The sequence below is a fragment of the Perca flavescens genome, chromosome 8 (genome assembly GCF_004354835.1).
Source record: "Perca flavescens isolate YP-PL-M2 chromosome 8, PFLA_1.0, whole genome shotgun sequence".
In the NCBI taxonomy this organism is placed as follows: Eukaryota; Metazoa; Chordata; class Actinopteri; order Perciformes; family Percidae; genus Perca; species Perca flavescens.
Window position 1 is genome coordinate 1,792,003 of NC_041338.1, and position 14,602 is coordinate 1,806,604.

At 39.1% G+C, this 14,602-nt stretch overlaps 1 protein-coding gene across 2 annotated transcripts; it reads right to left on the reverse strand.

Annotated features, from left to right (window-relative positions):
- Positions 1–8,278: 8,278 nt before the first annotated feature.
- On the reverse strand, positions 8,279–14,162 carry dnajc24 (DnaJ (Hsp40) homolog, subfamily C, member 24). Of its 2 annotated transcripts, none has more exons than XM_028585956.1 (5): positions 14,045–14,162; positions 13,107–13,210; positions 12,108–12,243; positions 8,858–8,926; positions 8,279–8,654 (listed from the first exon to the last, which is right to left on the reverse strand). In XM_028585956.1, the coding sequence occupies exons 2-5, from the start codon at positions 13,206–13,208 to the stop codon at positions 8,437–8,439; spliced, it is 525 nt and encodes a 174-aa protein (XP_028441757.1). In that variant the 5' UTR covers positions 13,209–13,210; positions 14,045–14,162; the 3' UTR covers positions 8,279–8,436. The 2 variants fall into 2 exon arrangements, with proteins under 2 accessions (XP_028441757.1, XP_028441758.1); XM_028585957.1 differs by having other exon boundaries at positions 8,494–8,654; positions 8,858–8,921.
- Positions 14,163–14,602: the final 440 nt, after the last annotated feature.

The following is a 14,602-nucleotide window of genomic DNA, read 5'->3' on the forward strand; positions in this document are numbered from 1 at the left end:
AGAAGTTTCAGACCTTTTACTCAAGTAAAAGTAATTTATACCCAACTGTAAAAATACTCTGCTACAAGTAAAAGTCCTGCATTGACAATGTTACTTAAGTAAAAGTATCATCAGGAAAATGTACCCAAAGTATTAAAAGTAAAAGTAATCCTCACGTTTTAGAACAGTTTTGTCAATGAGTGTTTAATCGGCTAATCCTTTCCGCTGGACTTTTAGGCTCTTGCTTAAAAGTTTGAGTTGCTGGTCAATTCTTCCCAAGAAATAGTTTCTTCTAATTTTGGAGCTTCTCTCTCTCTCTCTCTCTCTCTCTCTCTCTCTCTTACACACGCACACACACACACACACACACACACACAGACACAGAGTCACAGTGGGTTGAGTGGTCCACTGATTGTTCTCTTGATCATTCATCAAGCTGAGGAGCTAAACAAGCTTTAAGCTAATAACAAGCTAACAAGATGCTAATGAGTTGACAAGGTCTGAGTGTCTCTGAGGGCCTGTCTGCTGCAGCCAATTAGTTAGCACCCAATGGGACATCACTTCTTATTAACAAGGTGGCTGCTGGGTGACGCAGTGTCAGTTATTCACTTGAAGCTTGAAATTACCAGGAACCCCTTACTGCCCTGCTTGGTGGAGGCTAGTGTGCCACCTTAGTGATGATGTTGGAAAAGGCAACTAAATGTGCAAAACAATTGATTTCTACTTATTATTCTGTATTTTAAACTAAATTACATTAGTTCCAATCAATTTCTAAAGGGCTTTTTATTTGATTCATGTATTTCTGTGTAGGGGGAATTCATTGTTCTCCCAGTTTACCGTTTTCTGTCTGTTTTATGGACACATTGAAATGGAAAGACATACTGTATGTGCTTCATTTTGAGACAGCATTTAACACCTCTGTTATTAGACCTCAGTTTCATTTTAAAATACTATATGTGTGCATGTCCTCACAGAGCAATGAAAGGGGTCCTCATTGGCCAGCTGTTGGTGTCAATCCCAGTCACGGTGTTGGGAATTCTGTCTCTTTTTAATGAGCCAGATCATTTGGCTCAGCTCAGCAATAAGAGCCAGCTCTTAATTTAGTACCACCTCTGGCTTTTAGAATTCAGCCAAATTTCTCAATGTTTTGGCCTATGATTGGTATGTGTGCGCTAGCGGGGGCACTAGGGGGAGTGAGATTTCAATTTTGACTACTGAAATCAAAAGCAGATCAAAATCATGTCCAATTGATTTACCACAGGTGGGCTCCAATCAAGGCGTGAAAAAAACATCTAAAAAATGATCAAGAGAAATTGGAGGCACCTGAGCTAAATTCCAAGTGTCATATCAGAGAGTCTGAATACTCATCATGTCAAAGTAATATTTATTTTCTTCTTCTTCTTTTTAATACACTTGCAAAAAATCCAGTTTCTCTGTCAGTATAGGGCACAGGTGTCAAACATAAGGTCTGGGGGCCAAATCCGGCCCCTCGCAAACTTTGATCCAGCATGCTTATAAATTTAGGTTCACAATACATTTTGGCCGGCCTAGTTTCTCACCAAACCAAAAACTGAACAACTGTTTTTTAAACTGTAATTATGCCACATTTAAAGGAGAATTTGTCAGATTTGCTGACTTTGAGACTCAGAAATTCCCCCAGAAGCAGAGTTTCCATATTCAGACTGTGAAACAGGTTGTGTGTGTCGGCTGTGTGTAATGTAATCATTGTTTTTCATGATTTGCTAAATTCTATGATGGCTGAGGAACTTTTTGGTGGCTTTATGTCAACCAAACTGTAAGTGAGAAGACTATATGAGACATGCAAGGCAAGGCAAGGCAAGGCAAGGCAAGGCAAGGCAAGGCAAGGCAAGGCAAGGCAAGGCAAGGCAAGGCAAGGCAAGGCAAGGCAAGGCAGCTTTATTTATATAGCACATTTCAGCAACAGGGCAATTCAAAGTGCTTTACATAAAACATTAAAGAGCAGTTAGAAAACAATTAAAAAACAATAATAAACAAATTAAAAACATTAAAAGACAAGAATAAAATTGATAGTGCAGTATAAGAATAAAAGTTACAGTGCAGTATAAGAAATTAAAGTTAATAAAATAGATTATTTAAAGAAAAGCAACATCAAAAAGATAGGTCTTTAGCTTAGATTTAAAAGAACTGAGAGTTGCAGCGGACCTACAGGTTTCTGGGAGTTTGTTCCAGATATGTGGAGCATAAAAACTGAACGCTGCTTCCCCCTGTTTAGTTCTGACTCTGGGGACAACAAGTAGACCTGTCCCAGACCACCTGAGAGGTCTGGGTGGGTCATAATGTAGTAGCAGATCAGAAATGTATTTTGGCCCTAAACCGTTTAGTGATTTATAAACCAGTAGAAGTATTTTGAAATCAATTATTTGAGGCGCTGGAAGCCCATGCAATAATAAGATGAAAAATATTTCACTTTGTCGATTAAATAAAAGCATGTTAATAAACTATACATGTCTGGCTCTTGATGTGATTCTCATTTTCCAATGTGGCCCTTAGTGAAGTTGAGTTTGACACCCCTGGTATAGGGTATTGAGCATAGATTGATAAGGGGGACAATTATTTAAATGTTTTTATCATAAGGCTTCAACATATCAAAATGTGAAAAAGTGAAGAGGTCTGAATACTTTATGAATGCCCTGTATCTGTCACAGCCTTCTAGGGACTCCAGTTATTAAAGGGCAATGCCACCATTTCACAGTTATCCTGACATCCATCAACACCTCCACCCCCCCCCCCCCCCCCCCCCCCTCCACCCCCTATGTCAACCTTACACCACTGTCAGCCACCCAAACAAAAACATAGACAGAGATAGAGATAGAGAGACATGGACTCAGTTGGGCATCAGCAGAGAGAGAGAGAGAGAGAGAGAGAGAGAGAGGAATAAATAGGTCTATTTGCAGGCGGTCAGAGAGTGAGAAAGAATAAGGGGGACGAGAAAAGGAGAGGAGACGTAGTCAGAGACAGAAAGTGATCTAAGGGCTCTAATTGCAGGATAGAGAGGGATGGGGCTTTGAAAGAGAGAGACAGGGTACACTGTAAAAAAAAAAATCATGACGTTGCAACCAGGCAACCCGTTCTCACTGGAAAGAGTACAAAAATATTCTACTTAAGTAAAAGTACGATTTTGATGAACCTTTACTTAAGTACAAGTAAAATAATCGGTATAAAAATCCCAGAGTAAAAGTTACTTAGTTACTGTTAAATGGCAAGGGGAAATATACATTGTTATATTTATTTTTATTTAATATCTTATTTATACTTATTTAATTAAATCATTGTCTTTTGCGATTTGATAAGAACACAAAGCCAAAAAAGCAACAAAAAACATTTTCATGAGTTTGATGACAGATATTTTTACTTAGTTACTGTTTCTGTTCATTTCTGTTTCCCCTGATCTGCCAGGATTTGGCAGAAAAATATTCAAAAGCCAAAAGTCTGGTTCATTATTGTTTTCTGATTTCAATACATTTCTGGGCCATTACTTTTTTTTCTTCTTCCGTTTAGTTTTTTCTTTTGTCTTTATTGTCATATTACAATTTATACATTCACATGACATCCCTGCGGCATTCATATCCTGACAGCCCCGGATGTTCTGAAAAAGTTGATGTCCATAACTGGATTGTGCAGAACAGGGTTGAGGTTATAGAAGCATTATTACACAAACAGACCAGGCGACACAAAGACACACAAAAAATGGCTCAGACCCTAGAGCTTCCAACATTGTAATACCAAAAAAGATTATGTTTCACATTTTCCTTATGACCAAAACATTGATTTTAAATAATATCTATGGTGAACAGTGAAACTGAAGCGTTTTATGTGATCATCAGTTAGACAGCAAAAGCAACAAAAAATAGAGGAAAACCCGAAAAAAGCAAATCATTTGTATTGTAAAACTATATCCTATGACCCTGAACAATTATCCTGTGACCACCTTAGGGGTCCTGACTGCCAGGTTGGGAACCCGTGCCCTAAATGACAGAGCTATTCTCCTCTCAGCGGGGCTGCGACAGACACACAAAGGGATGAAGGCTGGTAATGACTCTGCTCTCTCTCTGGTCACTCAGCCTGCAAAGGTCACAGCTGACAGAAGCTCCGAGCGATGATCATCTCTCATCTATTATCCCCCCTAATCCATCCATCCATCCATCCATCCATATCTGCCCTCCTCACAGAAAGTAGCTGAAGAAGAGAGTGGGGGGGGCAGGGAAAGTTAGGCTTTGACAAAAAAGATGGAGGGGGGGGTGTATTGTCTGAATTCAGCACTAATTATTTTCTCTCTGCGGCGTCGTCAGAATCAGCAAAAGTGGTCAGCAGCGAAGGAGAGTTTCTACTGGCACACGGAGAGAGGAGTGGGGGTGGAGGCTGTGTGTGTGTGTGTGTGGGAGGGGGGGGGGGGCAGCTGACGTTTAAATGAGGGGTTGGTCGAATATTGATGTGACAGACACAGAGACGTGCTAAGATGTGCTGGGACACAAAATCACTTTCCCCAACACACCACCTACAATTAGAGCGCTTTAGATCACTTTCTACCCCCCCAAGCCGCCTAGAGCCCCAACCCCCCAGAGTCCCACCACTACTCTGTTTATACACTGTAAAAACCTTATAATCAATTTTCTCCTCTTATCAGTAACTCATTGTAATGAAAGAATAGTTCCAGTTTGTCACAACTTGGGAGTTAGTTTTATTATTATTCCTGGTAATAACAATAATACGATAAGCTACGATCAGGGAAAAAATTAAGATAGATGGGGAAATTATTACCCACATTTCAGCCAGTGCAAAACGGACAATTTACATTCAAGTAGGTGGTCATTTTAATGGGACATTGTAAGCATCAGCACAACTAGTTTTTCAAAACTAAACGGAAACAGAAATAAACAGATGTACAAAACATTTTAGTTTTTTCGTCCCAGAAAGGTTCAAACGCTTTTACCCAAAAAGTTGTGTCATCTCTGGTCTGTTATGAGACATCAGGAAGCCAAATCACAGTCATTACCTCATCCTCTGCCTGAATGACCTGCAGCTCTGCTCCGAGAAGCTATGCATTATTTATTTCATTTACACTGTTATATTATTAATTAGGGTTTCTGCAGGTTTCAACAAGTCAAATTTAAAACCTTATTAAGACCTTCATGAATGAAATTTAAGACCTTTATTACAAAATGAAAGGACAATGAAATGCAGAGTCACGAAAGTATGTGCAAACTTAATAAATGTATTCAAATTGAATAACAGTGACATGGAGTAATACTTATCTGTACATATATGGTAAATTACAAAAGTATTTCAATGAGCATTAGAGGTAGTGTTAAATGGACGTAGGAAACTTAAGACCTGTTTAAAATTATTTAAGACCTAGTACACAACACTTCAGGGAATTTAAGACTTTTCTTTAGACACTTCAGTGTGGAGGAAGGTTTGGCTAGTCCACAGCCTTTCTGGACGGGAGAACATGTGCTCTGGTTTATTAGCGCTGACCAAGGCAATTAAAGAAATGCCAATAAACCAGATCACGTTTTCCTCCCATCCCGGAATGCTGTGTTGACTAGTCAGACCTTCCTCCGCAGCGCTGTGGAGGACAGTCTGGCAATGCGAGACTACATTGGGATTACTGAAACAAGACATATGATACAATGTAGCGATCTACACTCTGAGATCATAATGACAAATTTAATTTCACAGTGATTTGTAATCAGCAGTGCAAGAAATGAGCACAGCATGAACATGTATATTATCCACGTACCCACATCTGCTGTCTCTGCTCGTGGTTTTGAACAGACCGGTAGCCAGTGTTGGGCAAGTTACTTTCAAAATGTAATACATTATAGATTACTAGTTACTGTCATTTGAGAGTAATTAGTTATATTACAATATTACTGTCTCTGAATTGTAATGCGTTACACTACTTTTGCATTACTTTTGAGTTACTTTCACCAAAATAACAGCAGAAGTTTGAGTTGGCAGCTAGCTTGTGAATTTCACCACCGGATCAATAAAGTCTCCTCTTTATCCACTTTAATACATCATAGATTATTCATAATATTTTGTATAATTAATATGAATATGCAAAGTAACTAAAGCTATAAAAAATAGATAAGTAAAACGTACAATATACAATTAGGAGAAAATGAAAATACTCAATTAAAAGTATCTTATGGTTGTATTGAAGTACGGCATTGTTGTAAAATGTTTGTTTAAAGCACTTGAATAAGAAAATCATGTTGTTTAGTTGAAAACAGTCTAAAGGAAATGGTCAATTATAGTGTGATTAAAACTCACTATTTACATTATTTACAGTACTTGATTTACAGCTGATATGTGAAAAGCTCCACAACCTTATTGGTTTAACAATAATTTAGTTTTACTGCGAACCGTCACAGGAAGTGCTTTTATTTTGAAGTAGCCTACACGGAAGTTGTCTGTTGTGTACTCTTGCTAGCTTACTGAGATGCAACATGTCCGTCAAGCTAAGTTGCTCACTTTCTTGTTTGTAAAACTGCAACTGTAATAATTATTACCGTTCATGACAGCAACATATTGAACAATAAAAGACAAACGTTTTTGGTCGTAATTCGAAGCAGTTTCACTACAGGCAGAGTTACTCTCCACGGCTGATAAACTGCAATGATTTACATGTAACAACCTAAACATGTTTAAATCTGTCAGCGGCTCGGTCAGCTGACGTACCGTCACCTGTTGGGACACAGATGTTATGAAATAATACGCACGGCTTTTTTTTCCTGTGAACAAATGCTTAGCGGTGTTGGGAAATTCTTAAAAAATGTTGCATTAAAATGCGTTGTAACTCGCGTTACTGAGATTGTAACGGGTAATAATATTACCGAAATTTAATTAGCAATGCGTTATATTACTGCGTTACAGCAAAAAGGAATACATTACTGTAATTGCGTTACTTTTGTAACGCGTTACTCCCAACACTGCCGGTAGCTGCTGGTTGTCTGTGTGCAACATGGTTGATGTATGCCGAGCAGCATCACGCCCATCAGGCAGGTTCAGACATGTAGCGAGGACCCCAGAGTGTACAGACGCCCCTCACCCTGCCTGAGCAAAACCTCACAGGGAGACTGCAGGGAATAGACCGTCCCCCTGCTTAGGAACAATCCCCATGATGCTATCAGTGGTCTTCCTGACAACGTCCGCGCACAACACTGTAAGAGCCTGACACCTGAACAGGAAGGGTGTTGACGGGTGAAGGAAATAAATATCTGTTGCACAAAATTAATTCAATTTGGGTCTTGAAGCTAAGCAGTTATTTAACCCGTGTGTTGTCGTACTGGCGACCATGCAACCTGTTCTTTTCCTCCCGGGTCAAAATTGAAAATGACCACTATGTTGACGTTATTAATGCTTTTTTTTCAACGTTTTTGGAGCTTTCTTTTACTACCACTAGTATATACACCACTAACACGTACTTATTACCACTAGTTTTACACTGATTTTTGAATTCATGGTCAATAAACCTCATTTATATCAAATTTTCCCCTTTTTTTTTAGTGAATAGTTAACAGAGACCATCAAAGTTGAAGTTTGAAACTTCAAATGCTATAGAATTGAATAAAAATCCCAAATTCAATTCATTCATTTTACTTGCAAAGAACGTTGTATGGAACCATCCCTTCTATTTTTCGGCAATTTGGTTGAAAGAAACCCCTATTTCTGATATAAAAAAGAATTTGACAACGGGTCAAATTTGACCCATATACAACAGGAGGGATAATCAGTTTCAAAGCGTAATTTAAGTACCCTATTTTGCATTTTGAGTTTATATTAAGCAGTGTTCAGCTTCATTGAACTTAAACAGTTAAGTAGACAAAGTGAACAGTTTTGTACAGAGAATGTGATTTTTTATATTAAAGGTTATACAATTGTTAGCTAAACTGGACTTTATTTGTACTGAAAACAAAGTGCAGAGTAAAATGTAATTGATCAGGAAAAGTTTGTTTTACTTAAAAAATTAAGTTAGTGTCACTTAAAATGATCTAGTATGGGCTACTTAATTTCTTTCTTTATTTGTATTAGAACAAAAAATAAATTAGAAATAAAATAAAAAAAACACAATAAGTGCGTAGCAACACACCAAAAGGAAAAACAATATCTATGAAATGTGTTCAATCTGTCCAAAAAGGAGCGGGATGAAGCCGAGGCTGGTTATTTTTTCGACCCCTCATTTAACTTTAAAAAGTTCCTGTACTGTATATGTTATATATTTGTATTGCAAGATAACAAATACACACACAAAAACATGTATCATTTTAAACACGTACCAAACATTTTTTACATTTTGCACCAAATTTAGAATGTTTTTTTAAACATTCTAAATTCTTACATTTGAGTAAGTAAAACTTTTTTGAGTTGTATTATTTTCATTGTCAAAGGTGAAAGTTTTCCAAATAAGTCTTATTGTTGGCACCTTAAAGTGTGAGTCTGTCTATGTAAGGACCACGTGACGCACACACTGAGCGAACACGTATCACAGCAAACGACCACTCCTCTGCATGTTTCCTCCTCTTTATCATCCTGATCTGTGACCTTCATCTGTGTCTCCTCCTCCACCTCAGCGGAGGAGACGTTGAATCCTCCGCCACAGCGACAGCTGTATGTATACACACACCCATCTGAAACAACACACTCACATTTTAGATGGAAAACAGAACATCTGCCTGCCGTAAACAGACAGGGAGCATGACCATTTAACACTAATTGAAAAGTGAAATATAGTATCTCAGGAGATATAGTGTGTGTGTGTTTGTGTGTGTGTGTGTGTGTGTGTGTGTGTGTGTGTGTGTGTGTGTGTGTGTGTGTGTGTGTGTGTGGTTACCCTGGTCCCAAGTCATGTCCTCCAGATAGACTGTAGAATCCACCGGCCAATCCTGTTTCAGTTCCTGCGCTGGAGAAACAGTAATGCATCGTTATTATTAGGACTGCACAATGAATCGCAATTCTAACAAGAGTCTGTTGGGTCAAAATAAATCATAGAGAATTAAAAACAACTTCTTGACTATTGGGGCTTTCCCAAAATGTTAACACAACAATAGACCATGACAATGAAAATGACATCACTTTACTGTAACGCAGCCTTTAAAACCAGGAAAAGACAACATCTGTGTTATATCACAATATCCAAAATCTAAGAGGATATCTAGCCTCATATATCGATGCTGATATAATATTGATATATTGCCCAGCCCTAGGACTATCTGCAGGTGAAGTCAATAACTGGTTAAATGCACTTCAGTAATCAGATTACTCAGAGGAACCAGGCTACGTGGGTGATTGGAGAATTGGAATTAACTGGTGAGTGACAAACGTATTTGGAGAGTTGTTGCACCGGCTGCAACTGGCCTGTGTTTGTGTTGGCCATCATTTAAGGGTCAGTCATTATTCCAATTCAGGCTTTTACTGTATTTGAGAACTGATGGTACATATAGTTTCATCAGTTTAATAATGACCTGCAGGCTCTTACAGACACTCGTTAATCGACATCCTGAGAGTGTCTTCAGTTACAATCCTTTTGGGAAAGGAAAAGTGATGGAAGGATGGATAAACGTATGGAGTGACAGATAGACTGATAATGAAAATATGGATAGGCAGGTGTACGGACGGATTTCAATCACACACCTTTTTTTTGCAGTTCACTGAGGAAACAGTCATTATCAAGGGTTACAGTTTGACAGTGATAATGACTCTTGCATGGGTTTTAATTAGTGTTACAATGTGTGAGGAATAATTTAGTCATAGTTAACTTACAAAAGGCATTGTTACATGCAACCGATGCCATGTACTGTATATAGGACTTGTAGCTAGCGCTGGGCGATCAAATATCACCATATTCTTGACCAAATACACTGATATCGATAATGGACGATATTGTAGGGTTGACAATTGGTGCTTTCACAAAATGTTTTTTTACAATGAGATTTTAGATAAACAATCATCAATAATGTGGTAAACACTTTAAGTGAAATTATAGAAAAAAAATAAATGTTTTTTTTCCAGCTATATGTTTACATGCATGCACAAAAATAGTGTGATGTTACAGCTACAGTGTGTAGTTTCTGTCTCTGTCTGAGGAATTCTAAGTAATGACAACAACGCTGTCGGCTTATCCACATGATACAAGCCTTATGTAGCCTAAAACAGACCAGCTCACATTTATCGAGAGAGCAACAAGTTAGCGGGGGTTAACTCCCTTCACTTTACCGGTAGTATTGATAACATATGAAGCCACCGTGTCTTGACGAGCTTGTTGTTTTATTGTTTACATTTAAAGTGCTCATATTATGCTTTTTGGCTTTTTCCCTCTCCTTTATTGTGTTATATATCTTTTTGTGCATGTTATAGGTTTAAAAAGTGAAAAAGTCCAAAGTCCCCCCCAAAGTGACTTACCATCTCCAACAGAAAACACTGTTCACAAACTGCTCCAAACAGCTCTATTGTAGTCCAGCCTTTACATCAGAGACAAACGTGGTCACTTTGGAACACACGTTATAATGCTCGCCTAGCTGCTAGCGTGGCACGTCCTCATACTCTGCTTCTGACTGGCTAGTAGTCCTTACCTAGGTACTGTCAGGACACGCCCTCATACTCTGCTTCTGACTGGCTAGTAGTCCTTACCTAGCTACTGTCAGGGCACGCCCTCATACTCTGCTTCTGACTGGCTAGTAGTCCTTACCTAGCTACTGTCAGGGCACGCCCTCATACTCTGCTTCTGACTGGCTAGTAGTCCTTACCTAGCTACTGTCAGGGCACGCCCTCATACTCTGCTTCTGACTGGCTAGTAGTCCTTACCTAGCTACTGTCAGGGCACGCCCTCATACTCTGCTTCTGACTGGCTAGTAGTCCTTACCTAGGTACTGTCAGGACACGCCCTCATACTCTGCTTCTGACTGGCTAGTAGTCCTTACCTAGGTACTGTCAGGGGCACGACCTCATACTCTGCTTCTGACTGGCTAGTAGTCCTTACCTAGGTACTGTCAGGACACGCCCTCATACTCTGCTTCTGACTGGCTAGTAGTCCTTACCTAGGTACTGTCAGGGCACGACCTCATACTCTGCTTCTGACTGGCTAGTAGTCCTTACCTAGGTACTGTCAGGACACGCCCTCATACTCTGCTTCTGACTGGCTAGTAGTCCTTACCTAGGTACTGTCAGGGCACGACCTCATACTCTGCTTCTGACTGGCTAGTAGTCCTTACCTAGGTACTGTCAGGACACGCCCCTCATACTCTGCTTCTGACTGGCTAGTAGTCCTTACCTAGGTACTGTCAGGGCACGACCTCATACTCTGCTTCTGACTGGCTAGTAGTCCTTACCTAGGTACTGTCAGGACACGCCCTCATACTCTGCTTCTGACTGGCTAGTAGTCCTTACCTAGGTACTGTCAGGGCACGACCTCATACTCTGCTTCTGACTGGCTAGTAGTCCTTACCTAGGTACTGCTCATGTGCGACTCCCAACAAAGATGGAACAGAAGTTGAGAGGTATCACTTTGTAGCTAAAACAGAGAGCTCAACACACAGGGTGAAAACAGGAGCTGCAGCAATGTGCAGTATAACAAATATATGGTGTTTTCTGAAAATTAAACTATGTAAACCTATTGTGATATAACCTCTAAATACAATTATCAACCTGAAAATTAGCATAATATGAGCACTTTAACTCACTTTACATTATCTTTGCTATCTCTTTTTCCTCTCGCTTTTTCCTCACAGGAGCACTCGTACGCTACTCTCACGTGGCTTCTTCACACAGCCCTAGTCCTAATCATTTTTTGTTTTGATAACTTTTTGAATACTTGCCCAGCAGCCCTATTAGCCCCTCCTCTGTAGCAGCTTGTACCCTCTCCAGTGAAACTATGGTTACAGATTTCACTCACATGAGAAACTCCATCACATCAATTTACAGAGTCTAACATGTTTACAGCCTTCTCAAACCAGTCAAACCTTCCCATCACAGTTGCAGATTCTGTTATGCAAATCGTGACCATTGCCATAAAATAGAGCATGAATCCTATCAACAAAAATGATTGTCAATGGTAAAAGTAGATCAAGTGAGCGGTGAAGTCCTACCTCTCCTCTGCAGGTCATACTGTTTCCTGCTGTTCTGGTCACCGAGGACCCTCCAGGCCGCATCCACTTCTAGAAACTTCTTCACACCGGACTCTGCTTCAGAAGAACACTGGCCTCCGAGACGGTCTGGGTGGTACTGTGTGTCCGTACGCACACATCACAGAAAGAACTGATCAGTTTAACTCAGACTAGGAAGACCTATCATCTTCAGCTGAACTTTAGAATCTATTTTAACACAGATTGTGTGCTGATGTTGCTTGTTGATTTTCCCCTCGCTGCTTTTTTTGTTTTTGCCTTTTGCCTGCTCTCTGCTCTCTGTGTTCAGACTACCATACGTTCAGGAAGTGTCTTTTTTATGAGCAGATACTATAAAAAGGGGAGTTCATACATAACTGACTGCTTGAATTTGTTGATGAAAACCATGTGTAGCAATATCTAATAATGTCAGTTAGGGAGGTAATGCATCGTGATTTCGAATCGATTCGAATGGTTGACAGGATAATCGTAATCAAATCGTGAGGCCAGTGATGAGATTCCCACCCCTAATATACAAAGGGTTTAGTGATGCTTCACGCTGATACAGCAGTGTTTCTCAAATGGGGGTATGTGTACCCCAAGGGGTACTTTGGAGGACTGCAGGGGGTACGTGAGCGCTTTTTTTCTAAGTTTTTGTTGTTTTTGAAGTTTGTCACTTTTTGTTACTATTTTGACCTGTTTTGCCTTCCTTCCTTTTTTCTACCGTCTCCTTTTTTTCTCCAAGTTTGTCAAAGTGTTTGTCGCTTTTTTTCAAAAAACAATTCTGCCTTTTTCAAGGTTTTTGTCATTTTTTGTTTCCTTTTCTCATCAGCATTTTAATGTTTTTCAGTTCCATGGCTGTTGTTTGGTAAATCTATCGCTGGTCAGGGGGTACAAAGGCTTAAAAACACAATTCAAATGGGGGTACATTATTGAAAGAAGTTTGAGAACCAGTGTGATACAGAGACAGAGTGGTGTGTTTACCTGCAAGGCCAGCTGCTGGTACCTGTGTCGGAGCTGCTGGAGCGAGTCTGAGGGCCTGGCTCCCAGGACAGCATACAGGTCCGTCTCGCCTGCGTCACACATGCCTGCGCCAACGCAACACTGACATCAGTAACACACACAACCTCTACACCTGGAGCTCTTTCCACTCATCTCAACATTGGCTTTTTCAATAGAAACAGAACTGATCGGAAACTATTTTGGTCATCGATGAGGTGTTGTTAGTCGAGAATGACTTCTCTGGTTCCAGCTTCTCAAATGTGAATATATGTATATATTCACAGATTATATTTTATACAATAAATATCCTTGCATCTGGTCTTGCTTTGTCTGATCAACAGACCAAACTCCAAAGATGTTTGAGTTATTAACAGGCATTTTACACAATTTTTCTGACATTTTGTAAACAAAAAAAATCACCAATAAATCAAGGAATTAATCAAAAGATTAATCTATAATTAAATTGTTGTTAATAGCGCCCTGGCCCTGTATACAAGTAATATATATACTGTATAATGTTTATGAAAAATGAATAAAGAAGTGGAAAATGTTCCAAGTCTTTTTAAGTGCAAGGCAGAGTGACAAATGCCTGGGTTTACGAAATTTTAATTAGGATTCAGCTCATAAGCCCGAATAGGTCATTAGGTACTGGTGCCATAGACAGTATATAAACTGCTATAACTATATATATATATATATATATATATATATATATATATATATATATAAGACAGTATATATTAGACTGGTACTGGTGTTTGTTGGCTGGACAGAGGTTAGCTGCGAGCTAACAACCCTTTATTGACACCGGAAATGTGCTCACGTGTTCATAACTACAGCGCATTAAACACACACATTAAGCTCTGTCTTTTACACATTTGATGTGTTTGAGTTGTGTGTGTGTGAAGCATTGTGCATACCTTAAAACCATGGATTTATTTCTTAAAACAAGGCTGTCGGTCTGGCTGTCAGAGAGACGACATATTGTGCAACGATGTTATGAGCCCCCCTGAAACAAAAGTTCCGCCTGCTGACTGAGTTCTGCTGCCGAGAACGAAGACTTCCGGTCTTCTTTTTTATTTATATATATTTTTTATTTTAAATTTGTTTTTTTGTTTTTTGACCAAATACATCAGAAAATATACATGAAAGCAAAAGAGAGGAAAAACATAAATAAAATAAAGTAACACTGAAAGTGCCAGAGGTCACCAAAGAATTATAGAAAATAAATTAAGTGAAAAATATAAATAAGGAAAACAATCTCCTGGGTTTTAATAGCTTTTTTTGTTTTTTGGCTGAAGTTATTGTGTTAATATATAGCTCCATGACCTCCAGGTCATACAGCTGATTGTTGAGATATAAAACCAAAGTCATTCATTCATTCATTCATTCATTCATTCATTCAATCATTCAACCTTTATTTATAGAATACAATAGAATAGATATAAATTGTCATTGTGCAGTAGAACCATACAACG